Source organism: Chiloscyllium plagiosum, chromosome 14 (assembly GCF_004010195.1).
Source record: "Chiloscyllium plagiosum isolate BGI_BamShark_2017 chromosome 14, ASM401019v2, whole genome shotgun sequence".
Taxonomy (NCBI): domain Eukaryota; kingdom Metazoa; phylum Chordata; class Chondrichthyes; order Orectolobiformes; family Hemiscylliidae; genus Chiloscyllium; species Chiloscyllium plagiosum.
The window spans coordinates 63,494,827-63,510,880 of NC_057723.1; the positions used below are offsets into that span (position 1 = coordinate 63,494,827).

General features: G+C 44.3%; 1 protein-coding gene across 6 annotated transcripts in view; it reads left to right on the forward strand.

The window, feature by feature from the left end:
- Positions 1 to 17: 17 nt before the first annotated feature.
- LOC122556768 (G protein-coupled receptor kinase 6-like) overlaps positions 18 to 16,054 on the forward strand; it is a 38,960-nt gene continuing 22,923 nt past the window's right edge. For 2 of the 6 annotated variants that reach the window (XM_043703898.1, XM_043703903.1), the window contains exons 1-2: positions 341 to 425; positions 2,156 to 2,251. In XM_043703898.1, the coding sequence (XP_043559833.1) occupies positions 356 to 425; positions 2,156 to 2,251 (166 nt within the window). In that variant the 5' untranslated portion in view covers positions 341 to 355. Of the gene's footprint in view, positions 44 to 226; positions 243 to 311; positions 426 to 1,281; positions 1,307 to 2,155; positions 2,252 to 16,054 lie in introns of those variants that run through there. The other 4 variants (XM_043703899.1, XM_043703901.1, XM_043703900.1 and 1 more) reach the window with 4 other exon arrangements.

The following is a 16,054-nucleotide window of genomic DNA, read 5'->3' on the forward strand; positions in this document are numbered from 1 at the left end:
AGAGAGGGTGAGGAGGGTACAGTGTGACTGAGAGCCAGAGAGGGTGAGGAGGGTACAGTGTGACTGAGAGCCAGAGAGGGTGAGGAGGGTACAGTGTGACTGAGAGCCAGAGAGGGTGAGGAGGGTACAGTGTGACTGAGAGCCAGAGAGGGTGGGGAGGGTACAGTGTGACTGAGAGCCAGAGAGGGTGCAGTGTGACTGAGAGGGTGAGGAGGGTGCAGTGTGACTGAGAGCCAGAGAGGGTGAGGAAGATTTGAGAATGAGAGAGGAGTAATTTTGGGAGGATAGGAAGATTTGTAGTGTTGCATGTAGTTGGTGTAGAGAAGCAAGAATCTTAGGTGTGGAAGAGGATGCGATGGGATTTGACAGTGTGTGCAACGTGAATGTGAGTTGCACGGTGGTCTTGCTGTATCTTCTTCAGACTGGTGAGATGGCAGTAAGGTGTTTGATAAGGTTCCATGCGGTAGGCTATTGCACAAAATACAGAGTTTTGGGATTGAAGGTCATTTAGCGGTTTGAATCAGAAATTTACCAACTGAAAGAAGACAGAGGTGGTGGTTGATGAGAAAGGTTCATCGTGGAGCTCGGTTACCAGTGGTGTGCCACAGGGATGTGTTTTTGGGCCACTGCTGTTTGTAATTTTTATAAATGCTGGAAATGTGTTGCTGGAAAAGCGCAGCAGGTCAGGCAGCATCCAGGGAACAGGAGAATCGACGTTTCGGGCATAAGCCCTTCTTCAGGAATGAGGAACATAAGCCCTTCCTCATTCCTGAAGAAGGGCTTATGCCCGAAACGTCGATTCTCCTGTTCCCTGGATGCTGCCTGACCTGCTGCGCTTTTCCAGCAACACATTTCCAGCTCTGATCTCCAGCATCTGCAGACCTCACTTTCTCCTCAATTTTTATAAATGATCTGGCAGTGGGTGTGGAAGGATGGGTTAGTAAATTTGTGGATGACACTAAGGTAGGCAGAGTTGTGGATTGTGCCGAAGGATGTTGTGGGTTACAGAGGGACCTAGATAAGATGCAGAGTTAGGCTGAGAAGTGGCAAATGGAGTTTAATGTGGAAAAGTGTGAGATAGTTCACTTCAAGAGAAATAACAGGAATGGAGAGTACTGGGCTAATGGTAACATTTTTGGCAGTGGAGATGAACAGAGAGCTCTTGGTGTCCAGGTGCATATATCCCTGAAAGTTGCCACCCATGTTGATTAGGGTTGTTAAGAAGGCATATGGTGTGTTGGTGTTTATTAGTAGGGAGATTGAGTTTCGGAACCATGAGGTCATGCTTCAGCTGTACAAGACAGTGGTAAGGCCGCACCTGGAGTATTGCATACAGTTCTAGTCCCTACATTCCCGCCTCAGGCGACTGACTGTGTGGAGTTTGCACGGTTTCCCCGTGTCTGCGTGGTTTGCACGTTTTCCCCGTTTCCTCCCACAGTCCAAAGATGTGCAGGTCAGGTGAATTGACCATGCTAAATTGCCCGTAGTGTTAGGTAAGGGGTAAATGTAGGGGTCAGGGTGGGTTGCGCTTCGGCAGGGCGGTGTGGACTTGTTGGGCCGAAGGGCCTGTTTCCACACTGTAAGTAATCTAATCTAATTATAGAAAGGATGTGGAAGCTTTGGAAAGGATTCAGAGGAGATTCACTAGGATGTTGCTTGGTGTGGAAGGAAGGTCTTACGAGGAAAGGCTGAGGGAATTGAGGCTGTTTTTCCTAGAGAGAAGAAGGTTGACAGGTGACTTAATCGAGATGTAGAAGATAATCAGAGGGTTAGATAGGGTGGACAATGAGAAACGTTTTCCTCAGATGGTGAAGGCTAACACAAGGAGACATAACTTTAAATTGAGGGGTGACAGGTTTAGGACAGATATCAGGGGTAGTTTCTTTACTCTGAGAGTAGTAGGGGCATTGAACAGTCTGCGTACAACAGTAGTAGACTCACCAACATTAAGGGTATTTAAATGGGCATTGGACATCTGGATAATAATGGAAGGTGTAGGTTAGATGGGCATCAGATGAATTTCACAGGTCGGCAGAACGTCGAGGGCCGAAGGGCCAGTACTGTGCTGTAATGTTCTATGATGCATTATCATCCCTCTCACTCTCCCTCCTTGGTCTTGCTCTCACCCTCTGCCCTTCCTCTGTGTCCTGTGCAGGTGGTGGTGGGAGATGGAAGGGGAAAAGCAAGAAATGGCGTCAGATGCTGCAGTTTCCCCACATCAGCCTGTGTGAAGAGCTGAGACAGACAATTGGTGAGTCATATTCATTGGGAAAGATTGACAGGCAAGGTCTGAAATTAATGTGCATCTCTGATCCTGCGGGACTGTCGACTAAGTGGTGTATCTGGGGCAATGCTTGTTGGGAAGATGTGCTTAGACAGGCTTGATTCAAAGTTAATCAGAACCCATGCTATTTTGTGATTAATTCAAAGTGTCTGGTCCATTTTAGTTAAATCAAGCCGTCAGCAGTTCTTTGTTTTATATTTAGTTAAGTCACACCTCGACTTCATAAGAGCCTTTTTTTCCTGGTCTTTGCTCTTTTCTATGATAGCCCTAACTGTCTCTCAATTAGGCTCACTACTTCCAAAATGCTCCCTCCTTGCTAATGAGGATGTACATTTCAGGGGCTGAACAATTGCCTTACCTTGGGACCTTTGGCCTCATTTCTGATAAAGGGTTTATGCCTGAAATGTCGATTTTCCAGCTGTTGAGATGCCGCCTGACCTGCTGTGCTTTTCCAGCACCACTAATCTTACCACTAATCTGCCCCCACGCCGTGCCGTGCTGGCCTGGTCCACGGGCTCTCCTCCTTTGTTCCTGTCCAAATATTTTAAAGTTAGAAGTTTGAAAAGAAAGAAAAAGACAAAGAATGGACGGAGCAGAGGAGCTCTGGCTGGAGTCTCCTACTCTGTCGCCATCTTGGATCATTATAGTCATTATGATTCATTTGACACTCCACCAGTTGCAGTTACCAATCTGAAAATGCCCCCTTTTTCCCAACTCTCTCCTTGCCCATTAGCTCCACTCTGCAGACTTGGTCATCCACCTATTTTTTGTGAAGCCCGCCATCATCACTTTCCTCCTCCAAGTCATTGATATTTATTGTAAACAATTGTGACTCCAGCATTGTGGCACTTAATGACTTACAGGATGCCATTCCTGAACATGTCTCCCTCTGTCTTTTATTAGTTAGCCAATTCTGTACTTCTGCTCGTGTACTAGTTCCAACACCATGGCCTCTTATCAAGTAGACTAGCGTTCGATAGACAATTATGTCCAAATGGTTACTAGCCACTCACCAATCAGCATCTTCAGTGGTTGGGCTGAGATGGGATATCATTACCACTGTTTCTCATGTGCTTTTGTTGTCAGATTTTGCTGAATTTATATTCTGCTCCATGCTCCATTCTGCAATACCCTGTTCTGAATGTTCTGAATGTTCTCCATAATATAGTTCAGTGTTGGCCTATTTGCCTGTGCCTGGGCATCAGCTGTCAGGCCACTAGGTCTCCTGGTGATATCCTAGTGACGGGTTCTGTACTGCTCGGGGAGCCCTGGTGACGGATGTTGAGGTGATTGTTTAAAAATAAGCGGGGGGGGAGGCGCCTATTTAAGACAGAAATGAGGAAGTATTTTACTCAGGTGATTGAGTTTCTTTGGAATTCTCTTCCTCAACACAGTAGGTGCAGAATCTTCAAATGTTTTTAAGGCAGACGTAGGTAGATTTTTGATTATCAAGGGGATAAAAGATTATTGGAATATGCAGGAATGTTAAAATCGGATCTGCAATAGTCTTAATTGATGGATCAGGCCAGTGGGCTGAGGAGACAATTTTGTTCCTTGGTCATATGTGGTTCATTGTGAGAGGTGTCACATTCTGTCTAATTTTTTTTCTGATCATTATTTCATGGGCTATGAGCATTGCTAGTAAGGCTGTCTGTCATTGAACTGAATGGCTCGCTAAATCGTTTCACACGTAGGCCAGGACAGGTCGGCAGATTTCCCTCTCCTGAACAATCTGAGTGAATGAAGTCGTTTTTGCAATATTCCATGAGTGGTTCATGGGCACTCTTATAGAACCTAGCTTTGTTTATTTTTAAAATAATTTTCTGATCTAGTCATAAAGATATACGTCACAGAAAAAGACCCTTTGGTCCAACTCTTCCATGCTGACCAGATATTCTATATAAATTAAGTTCTGTTATCCCTCTAAACTTTTCCTATTCACATACTCATCCAGATGTCTGTTAAATATTGAAACTGTACGAGCTGCCTCCACTTCCTTTGGCAGCTCAATCTGTGTGAAAAGGTTGCCCCTTGGGTCGCTTTTATATTTTTCCCCTCTCACCTTTAAACCTATGTCCTCTAGTTTTGGACTCCCTGACTCTGGAGAAAAGATCTTCATAATTTTAGAAATACCCATAAGGTCACTCCTCAGCCTCTGATGTGCTAGGGAAAATAGCCCCAGCTTATTCAGCCTGTCCCTATAACTCTACCTCAAACCCTCCAAACCTGGCAACAACCTTGTAAGTCTTTTCCAAACCCTTTCAAGTTTCACAACATCCTTCCTATAGTAGGGAGACCAGAATTGCACACAGTATTCCAAAAGTGGTTTAACTAATGTCCTGTACAGCTGCAACATGACCTCGCAACTCCGATGCTTGATGCTCTGACAGATAAAGGAAAGCATACCAAATGCCGCTTTCACTATCCTATCTACCTGTGACTCAACTTTCAAGGAACTATGAACCTGCACTCCATGGTCTCTTTGTTCAGTGACACTCCCCAGGACCTTACCATTAAGTGTGTCAGTCCTGTCCTGATTTGCCTTTCCAAAATGCAGCACCTCACATTTATCTAAATTAAACTGCAAGTGCCACTCCTCGGCTCGTTGACCCATCTGATCAAGATCCCATTGGACTCTGGGGTAACCACCTTTGCTATCCACTCTCTTGCCATATCTCACTCCTCTTACTTAATTATCCTTACAGTGTTAAATATTTTGAATATTAAATTTATGCTTCTGATGCTGTCTGCTCTGATAACAATTTCTGAAATCTAACTTGTTACTCACCAACAGCAGCTTCCAGAAAATCTTTCAATTTGTGCTCCTTTCCCCGCTGGAATTCTTGCTAGTGAGCTTCCTATGTCTCGCTGTTCTGTCATCTCTCCTCGCCATTGGTTCGAGACAGAAGGAGGGATGGAAACACCACAGTGATATAATGTTTGGGGCTGACCATTCCTTCATGCAGATCCTTCCATTGATACCCTTGACACCCACACTGTCTGCAAAATCCACTCCTCGGATGCAACCAAGCGATGTCTGAACACCCTCTGATTGGATTTCTGTTGATTTTCTGGTCAATGGTAACCCCAAGGATTTCGATAGTGGGGGACTCAGTGATGGTAACACTATTGAATATCAAGGAATGGTTGTTCCTTGATATTCTGTCTCTTATTACAAATCATAGAATCCCTACAGAGTAGAAACAGGCCCTTTGGCCCAACAAGTCTATACTGACCCACCTCGACCCGTTCCCCTGACTAATGCACATAGCCTACACATTTCTGAACACTATAGGCAGTTTAATGTCGCCAATTCACCTAACTGCACACCTTTGCATTGTGGGAGGAATCCCGGAGCACCTGGAGGAAACTCATGCAGATATGGGGAGAGCATGCAAACCCCACCTGAGGCTGGAATCAAAGCTGGGTTCCTGTCACTGTGAGGCAACAGTGCTAACCACTGAACCACCATAATGCCCGTGGTATTAATGTGGGGCAAATGCTCCCTGCCACCTGTCGACCCAGACCCAGATGTTATCCAGATCATGTTGATTGTCAGCAGGGACCTCTTCAGTTTCTGAGTCTTAAATGATGCTGAACGTTATAAAATCATCAGTGAGCATTCCTACTTCTGACCATAAGATAGAGAGCAGCTCTCTGATGAAGCAGTTAAAGATGGTTGAGCATGGCCCGTTAACATGAGGATCTCCTGCAGCCTGAGGGGCCCTGAAGGAACCCAAACACAGCGTCAGTGAGCAGGCTGCTCCACAGGATGGCTAATGACACCCTCCAGAAATGATTTGAATTATTTATTAGCGCACACATCTTGAAGATACGGTGAAAAGTATTGTCAACATTATCCGGACCATTTTGAGTTACAAAAAGGATAAAAACAAATTACTTTGTCTCCTGTTCAAATTGGGGTTTGAAGCACGGCTTCTGCAAGACATCTGGAAGGTATTCTGATCCTGAAGGAATCCTGCTCCCAGAACAGCAAAGATGACCCTGATGCCCCAGGAGACCCCACCTCTGCTGTTCCTGTTGTCTCTCTGACACCGTCGAGGGTCCAGGCTCTGGGCCTATCACCATCTGGAGTCCCTGCTTCATATACCATCGCCGCTAAGAGATTATAGGAGCAGAATTGGGATATTCAGCCCATCAAGTCTACTCTGCCATTCAATCAAGGTTGACATGTTTCTCAATCCCATTCTCCTGTCTTCTCTGTGCAACCCTTGATCTCCTTACTAATCAAAATCCCACTTATTTCTGTCTTAAATACATGCAAAGACTTGGCCTCCACAACTTTCTGCAGAACTAAGTCCCACCAATTAACCACCCTCTGGCTGAAGCAATTCCTCGCCATCTCAGTTTTAAATGGTCATCCTTTCACTCTGAGGCTGTGTTCCTGGGCCTTCCCTTGCCTACTAGAGGAAGCATTTTGTCCATGTCCACTTTATCCGGGCCTCTCGGTTTGCTGTAAGTTTTAATCAGATTCCACCCCCCCCATATTCTTCTAAACTCTACTAAATACAGAGTTCCTTAACTGCTCCCCATATGGCAAACCTTTTATCCCAGGATCGTTCTTATAAACCTCCTCTGGACTCCCTCCAAACATCTTTCCTTGGATATGGGGCCCGAAATTGCTCTCAATGTTCCAAGTATCTGACCAGCGCCATTTACTACCTCAGCACTACATCTCTGCTCTTGTATTCTAGCCCTTTTGAAATGAATGTTAACTTTGCATTTACCTTCCTAACCACCGACTGAACCTACATCTGAAGAGAATCCTGAACTAGGGCTCCTCAGTCCCTTTGTACTTCATTTCCAAAGTCTTTCCCCATTTAGAAAATAGTCTATGCTTTTATTGTTCCTAACAAAATACATCACTTCACACTGTCTCGCATTACATTCTGTGTGCCACTTCTTTGTCCACTTGTCTAGTAAGTCCAAGACCTTCTGCACCTCCCTGTTTCCTCAACACTCCAACTATGTTTGTCATCTGCAAACTGAGCAGCAATTCTCAATTCCTTCATCCAGATTGTGGATGGATAACATGAATAATTGTTGTCCCAACATTGACCCCTGTAGAACTCTACTAGTCCCCAGCTGGCATGCTGGAAAAGACCTGTTTATCCTTCCTCTCTCTGTCAGTTAATCCACTATCTATGCCATTATCTTACTCCTAAAACCATGAGCTCATATCTTAGGAGGCTAAGATCTATCTGGAATGCCAGATAGATTACATCCACTGGGTCTCCCTTATCTAACTTGCTCATTAGCTGCTCAGAGGATTCTGACAGATTTTTCAGGCATGACCACCCCCTGACAAAGCTGTGCTGATTCAGCCCTGTGTTACCATGCACTTCTAAGTACTCTGCAATCCCATCCTTAAAAATGAACTCTTAAAATCGTACCAACAACTGAAGTCAGGCTAACAGGCCTACAGTTTCCTGTCTTCTGCCTTCCTCCCTTTGAAAACAGGGATGTTACGTTAGTTCTGTTAGACCCTCCCTGACTCCAGTGATGCTTGAATGAATGCTAGCAATGCGTCCACAATCTCCTCAGCTATCTTCTTCAGAACTCAAGGATATAGTCCATTTGATCCAGGTGACTTATGCATCTTCAGACTGGGTATGGAAATCAAGGAAGAATGCCTGTGATACAATTAAAGAAATTAACAGATAGGAAATTCTGAGGTACGGTCAAAGAGAAAAAGGAAGCATACATAAGGTTTAGGAGGATGGGAACTGATGCAAGCCCTTGAAGTATATAAGGAAAGTAGGAAAAATCCTAAACGAGCAATTTGAAGGGCTAAAAGGGGTCATGAAAAGTAATTAGCAAACAGAATTGAGGAGAAACCCAAGGCTTTTCATATAAAAACAAGAGGTTGGCCAGGAAAAGGGTTGGCCCACTCAAGGACAAAGGAGGGAAACTGTTTGGAGTCAGAAGCGGTAGCTGAGGTCCTAAATGAATATTTTGTCAGTATTCACCAAAGAGAAGGAATTTGTGGAAGCTGAGCTCAGGGAAGGGAGTACTGAATGTCTAAGTCAAGTTGCTATTAAGAATGAAGAGGTGTTGTGCACCTTAAAACTTATTAAGGTAGATAAGTTCCTGGGTCCTGACGGGATCTATCTCTGAATATTGAGAAAAGCAGGAGAGCAAATTGCTGGAGCATTGACAGACATCTTTGTAACCTCTTTGGCTATTCTCCAGGACTCTCGGACCTCACCTTTAGCCAGTGTAGTTCCATTCTTTAAGAAGGGTAATGGAGAATAAATCCTGGAAATTACAAGCCTGTGAGCCTCACATTGGTGGTTGGGAAATTATTGGAAAAAGTTCTCAGCAACAAGATCTATAGCACTTAGAAGCAAATGGACTGATTAGCGATAAACAGCCTGGTTTTGTGCAGGGGAAGTCGCACCTCATTAACTTGGAGATTTTTGAGGAGGTGATGATTGAGAGAAAAGCAGTCGATGTTGTCTAATGTGGATTTCAATAAAGCATTTGACAAGGTCCCTTGTGATAGACTGGTACAAAAAGTGAAGTCACATGGTGTCAGGGGTGAGCTGGCAAGACTGAAACAGAACTGGCTTAGTCATAGGAGACAGAGTAGTGTTGGAAGGTTGCTTTTGGGAATGGAGGGCTGTGAATAGTGGTGTTCCACAGGGATCAGTGCTGGGACGTCTACGTAAGTGATTTAGAGGAAAACGAGGCTGGTCAAATTAGTAAGTTTGTGGACTGTACAAAGATTAGCAGAGTTGCAGATAGCGAGGAGGATTGTTAGAGAATACAACAAGGATATACAGAGGAACCTCGATTACCTGAAGGGCACGCGTGGTATTTCGTTGAGTTAATTGAATGCCAGATAACATAGTTAGCCAAGCACTGGGACCTTGCGATCTTGTTCGGATAATCGAAATTCGGTTAATCAAATGTTGGATAATCGAGGTTCCTCTGTAGATCATTTGGAGGCATGGGCAGAAAATTGGCAGATGAAGTTTAATCTGGACAAATGTGAGGTGATGCATTTTTGGAAGGTTAAGTACAGGTGGAAATTATACAGTGAATAGCAGAACCTTTAGGAGTATTGATTTGCAGAGGGATCTGGGTTTGTGGGTTCACAGATCACTGAAGGTGAAGGTGGCAGCACAGGTAGCTAAGGTAATTAAAAAGATCTATGGCATGCTTGCCTTCATTGGAAGGGGCACTGAGTATAAGGATAGACAAGTTATGCTGCAGCTTTATAGAACTGTAGTTTGACCACACTTGGAATATTGCGTACAATTCTGGTCACCACACTACCAGAAGAATGTGGATGCTTTGGAGAGGGTACAGAAAAGGTTTACCTGATATGGGGGATTTTAGCTATAAAGGAACAGGAGTAAGATTAGGGCCAATCAAATATAGTCGTGAAAAATTGTGTGTGGAATCTGAGGACATAGGGGAAGCGCTTAATGAATAATTTTCATTAGTATTCAAAAGGGCAATGTTATTGAGAATACAAAGATACAGGCTATTAGATTAGATGGAATTGAGGTTGACAAAGAGGAGGTTTTAGCAATTTTGAAAGATCTGAAACAGATAAGACCCCTGGGCTGGATGGGATTATTCCTTGGATTCTCTGGGAAGCCAGGGAGGAGATTGCAGGGCCTTTGGCTTCGATCTATAGTGATCATTGTTGACAGGAGTAGAGTGGAGAAGACTGGAGGATAGCAATGTTGTTCCTTTGTTTAAGAAGGGGAGTCAGGGCAACCCCAGTAATTATAGGCCAGTGAGCCTTACTTTGGTTGTGGGTAAATGTTGGAAAAGGTTATAAGAGATGGAATAACTTAATTAGAGATAGTTAGTGTGGTTTTGTGAAGGGTAGGTCATGCCTCACTAACCTTCTTTGAGAGGGTGACAAAACAGGTGGATAAAGGTAAAGCGGTTGATGTGGTATATTTAGACTTCAGTAAGGTGTTTGATAAGGTTCCATATGGTAGGCTATTGCACAGTTTCGGGATTGAAGATGATTTAGTGGTTTGGATCAGAAATTGGCTAGCTGAAAGAAGACAAGATGGTGGTGGATGGGAATTGTTCATCCTGGAGCTCAGTTACCAGTGGTGTGCCACAAGGATTTGTTTTTGGGCCACTGATGTTCGTCATTTTCATAAATGATCTTGAGGTGGGTGTAGAAGGATGAGTTAGTAAATTTGCTGATGACACTAAGGTAGGCAGAGTTGTGGATAGTGCCGAAGGATGCTGTGCGTTACAAAGGGACATAGATAAGATGCAGAGTTAGGCTGAGAAGTGGCGAATGGAGTTTAATGCGGAAAAGTGTGAGGTAGTTCACTTTGGGAAAAAGTAACAGGAATGCGGGGTACTGGGCTAATAGTAAAATTCTTGGCAGTGTAGATGAATAGAGAGGTCTCTGTGTTGAAGTGCATAAATCCCTGAAAGTTGCCACCCAGGTTCATAGGGTTGTTAAAAAGGCATACAGTGTGTTGGTGTTTATTAGTAGGGAGATTGAGTTTCGGAGCCACGAGGTCATGCTTCAGCTGTACAAGACACTGGTAAGGCTGCACTTGAAGTGTTGCATACGGTTCTGGTCACCGTGTTACAGGAAGGATGTGGAAGCTTTGGAAAGGTTTCAGAAGAGATTTGCTGGGGTGTTGCCTGGTATGGAAGGAAAGGTCTTATGAGGAAAAGCTGAGGGAATTGAGGCTGTTTTTCTTGGGAAGAAGAAGGTTGACAGGTGACTTAATCGAGATGAAGAAGAATAGAGGGTTTGATAGGGTGGACAGTGAGAGCCTTTTTCCTCGGATGGTGAAGGTGAACACAAGGGGATATAGCTTTAAATTGAGGGGTGATAAATTTAGGACAGATATCAGGGGTACTCTGAGAGTAGTAGGGGTGTGGAACGGCATGCCTGCAACAGTAGTAGACTCGCTGACGTTAAGGGCGTTTAAATGGGCATTGGACATACATATGGATAATAATGGAACGTGTTGGTTAGGTGGGCATCAGATTATTTTCATAGGTCGGTGTAACATCGAGGGCTGAAAGGCCTGTACTGCGCTGTGTTCTAACAGTCAGCCAGGTTTTAAGGGGAAGTCACGTCTGACCAACTTGACTGAATTTATCGAAGAGGTAAACAGGCGTATAGATGAGGGCAGTGATTTTGATGTAGTTTCCTTAGATTTCAAGGATTTTGATAGGTCCTGCATGGGAGATTGATAGCAAAGGCAAAAGCCCGTGGTATTGAAGGAAATTTGGCAAACTGTGTCCACAGTTGCCCGAGTGGAGGAAGCAGAGGGTGATGGTTGAGGTGTATTTTTTGAACTGGAGGTCTGTGCCTAAAGGGGTCGCACAGAGGTTAATGATGGGCCCTTGCTGTTTGTGGTTTATGTCAATCATTTCAATCTTGTTCAGAAGGTTGATCAGTAAGTTCACAGATGATCCAAAATTGATTGGACGGTAAATAGTGAGGAAGTTAGCTTTAGATTATAGGAGGATTGACACGGTTAGTCAGATGGGCTGATCAGTGGCAAATGGAACTTAATTTGGATAACTGTGCAGTGATACGCTAGGACAGGACAAACAAGGCAAGGAAATGCACGATCAATGGTAGGATCCTGGGAGTCATTGAGGGACTTTGTGCATGTACACTGGTTCCTGAAGGTATCAAGACTTGTAGATAGTGGTAAAGAAAGTATGGCATACTAGATGATGCTGGAACTGTGTGAAACGTTGGTTAGGCCACAGCTAGAGTATTCTGTGAAGTGCTGGAATCCACGTGATATGTGGATGTGATGGCACAGAAGAGATTTACCAGGCTATTGCCTGCGCTGTAAAGTTTCTTTTGAAAACCAATTGGACAGACTGGGATTGTTTTCCTCAGAGTAGCGAAGATTGAGAGTGGGAACTTGATCGAGATGTATGGAATTTGAGGGGCACAGATAGGGGAGACGGGAAGATACACCTCCACATGATGACCGGAGGGGGGCATAAATTTAAGGTGAGGAGCAGAGGATTAAGGATGTGAGGAAAGGCTCTGGGTGGAAGAGTGTTGAGAATCTGGAACTCATTACATGTAAGGGTTGTAGAGGCAGAAACCCTCGAACGTTTTAAGTGTTTAGATGTGCACTTGCAATGCCAAGGCACACCTGGCTATGGGTCAAGTGCTGGAAACTGGGATTAGAGCAGCTAAGTTGTTTTTGACTGGTGCAGGTGTGATGGGCCATAGTACCTTTCTCTGTGCTGTAGACCTCAATGACCCTATGACACTGCCATTGAACCACAAGAGCTCACAAACAGATGTCACTTTTTTAAAATTTCTGATTAGTTAACACAGCTTTTTTTCCCCAGATTACACCCTTTCAAAGACTTTTGCTTTTTTAAAGTTCCTGTTTATACACGTTCAGACCTTTATCTGGGATAGATGGCACTTTAACCTGAGGCTTTAAGTTGAGGACACCATTATTACACCACAGGACTTGTTCAGAGCTGTTATTCCAGATTTATTCATTAAACCTGTGGGCTTGTGGCACAACGGGACCAGGTCCGACTCCACATCAGAAGATTTTGCGTTCAAATCGCATCAGGCTCTCTGTGCTTAATTGAAGCTCAATTTCTATGGGTGGCACGGTGGCACCATGGTTAGCACTGCTGCCTCACCACACCAGGGTCCCAGGTTCAATTCCAGCCTCGGGCAACTGTCTGTGTGGAGTTTGCACATTCTCCCCGTGTCTGCGTGGGTTTCCTCCGGGTGCTCCGGTTTCCTCCCACAATCCAAAGATGTGCAGGTCAGGTGAATTGGCCATGCTAAATTGCCCATAGTGTTAGGGAAATGGGTCTGGGTGGAATACTCTTTGGATGGTCGGTGTGGGCTGGTTGGGTCGAAGGGCCTGTCACCACACTGTAGGGAATCTAATCTAAATAAATTATTGGCATTGACGCTATCTCCCCCTAAGTCACCAGCTCCCCCGCCTCTGAAATCTCCTTGTTTGCATCGTAGTTAGTATCCCAGCTATCCTGAGGGGGAATGGTTGATTTCTCTCTGATTCAAGTATTTTTCTATTATTGTCGCACTGCCTGCCAATTATTTGTCATCAGTTTCATGAGGTGCAACATCAGCTCCCAGCCCCTAAAAGGATTTTATCTGGACTTCCAGGCAATGGAGAAATTACATCCATAGATCCCTGCCAACTACTTCAGTCACTTCTTCACGATCTGACTCCTGAGGGAGTTCCCCGGCCTGCATTTGTACTTGACAGTTTTTTAGTTATTTGTGATCAAATGTGCAGCTTCCGGACAGGATGTGACTCTCTGTAAACCGCAACTTCCTGCATCGGGTACACTGTAGCTGCAGGAGGCCAGAGTAAATGGCTGGTTGTTTCATAAACTAGGCCAACTAGCAAGTCACAGGCAGGTCAATCGTAGGTGGCATGTCGAGCTGGGCAGGGAGCATTGGGCTGGTCAGTAGGCAGTGGGCAGGAGGCAGGATAGTGTGCAGGGCAGTGGACAGAGTGCTGGGCTGGTCAGCATGTTGGATGGCAGTCAGCTGACTACGCCAGATGATGTTTTGAGTGGTAAACAATGTGCTGAGCTGGACAGTGGGCCAGCCAGTGATCTGTGCTGGGCAGCAGGCTGTGTCAGTGAAAATAGGTGTATTTCAGGGCAGTTGCTGGAAGTATTCACAAAGGTAAATCACTGAAGACGTTTAAACATTGATGAATTTTATAGTCTGAGTCTGTATAACACCTGGATGATTTGACAACCCTCTTGGATCTCCTGATGGAATAACCTCCCTGTGATTGGGAGTTCTCACTTTGCTGCCCTTGACTTGCTGATGTATTCAGGCCAGGTGTTTTCATGGTGGTTTCCCTTTGGTTTATCTCTAGATGTGCTCTGTGCACAGTAGGAATGCTGGTGTACATGATGGGTAATATATTCAAATCTAAAACAGAAGGAGAAGTAGACCATTTGGCATCTTGAGCCTGCTCAGCCATTTCATCAGACCATGACTGACACTGTTTGTGTTCCGTATTGCACATTCCCACCTACCTCTGATAATTCCTTGTCCACCAAGAATACCTACCTTGAGTTAAAAATATTCCATACCTCCACCTCTTTGCGAGTTAGTCTGTTAGTCTTTTGGCAGTTCTCCTCAGCTGTTCAATTTTCCCAGTCTTCTACCATCAAAGCATCAAATTGTGTCATTGGCTTTTTAATATTGTCAATATACTCGATCAAACTTGATTGGAGTCTCTTTTTTTGGGAGGGGGGGGTATAATTTAAACTGGCCTAATTCAAATTTGTTTTTATCTCCTGGCAACTAACTACTCTAGCTGTTGGACCAAAGGTTGCATTGTGTCTTGTTCAGAACACTTGGTGCTGTCAGTTACTTCTGCTAGCCTTTAACTGTCTTAAAGGTACAGTACACCCACATCTTCATAACACTTAAGACAGAGATAAATATTTGACTGCCAAGGGGATCAAAGGTTACAGGGAGAAAGCAGGAAAATGGGGTTGAGAAAACTCTCAGCCATGATCAAATGGTGAAGCAGACTCAATAGGCCAAATGGTCTAATTTCTGCTCCAATTATCTTAGTCTTAAAAATCGTAAGAGTTACATAATGATTTGACATCAGTTTCCAAAAGGTTGGGAGAGCATAACAAAAAGTATTACTCAAGAGAAAGGTCTAGAGAAACTAATGAGGCTATATTTAAAAAAAAAAGTCCTCTATCATATTGAAGGAAGTGGCTACAAAATTGGTAGATGCACTGGAAATATCCCAGAGGCTCTTGTCAGACTATACCTATAATGACATTCTAAAGCGTCCATATATTGTCAGCCCAGAGTAGGTTCCCTGGACTGATACAGGGCATTGAAACACTGTTTCATGAGGAGAGGTTAAACTGGACTTGGATTCATGGAGTTTTGAAGAATGAGAGGCAACCTTGTTGAAACATACCAGATCCTTGGGGGACTTGCCCAGGTAAATGTATAAATGTTATGTCCCTTTGTGAGAGAATCTAGGACCAGAGGGTTTAATCTCAGAATAAGGTGTGACCCATTTAAGACTGATAAGGAGGAATTGCTTCTCAGAGAGTAGTAAATCTGTGGAATTATTTACCACTGAGGCCTGTTGAGGCTGATTCATTAAGTATATTCAACGCTGAGATAGACAGATTTTTAATCAAGGAATTGGCTATTGTGTGAAAATAGCAGAAAAGTGGAGTTGAGAATTATTATCTAATGACCCATGATGTTCAATGGCAGAGCAGATTTAATAAGTCTACTTCTGTTGTGTGTTCTGATCTCATAGTTTCAACGTAACAAAGAGGATTGATGAGGGCAGAGTGGTAGATGTGATCTATATGGACTTCAGTAAGGCGTTCGACAAGGTTCCCCATGGGAGATTGGTGAGCAAGGTTAGATTGCACGGAATACAGGGAGAACTAGCCATTTGGATACAGAACTGGCTCAAAGGTAGAAGACAAAGGATGGTGGTGGAGGGTTGTTTTTCAGACTGGAGGCCTGTGACCAGTGGAGTGCCACAAGGATTGGTGCTGGGCCCTCCACCTTTTGACATTTACATAAATGATTTGGATGTGAGCATAAGAGGTACAGTTAGTAAGTTTGCAGATGACACCAAAATTGGAGGTGGACAGCGAAGAGGGTTACCTCAGATTACAACAGGATCTTGACCAGATGGGCCAATGGGCTGAGAAGTGGCAGATGGAGTTTAATTCTGATAAATGCGAGGTGCTGCATTTTGGGAAAGC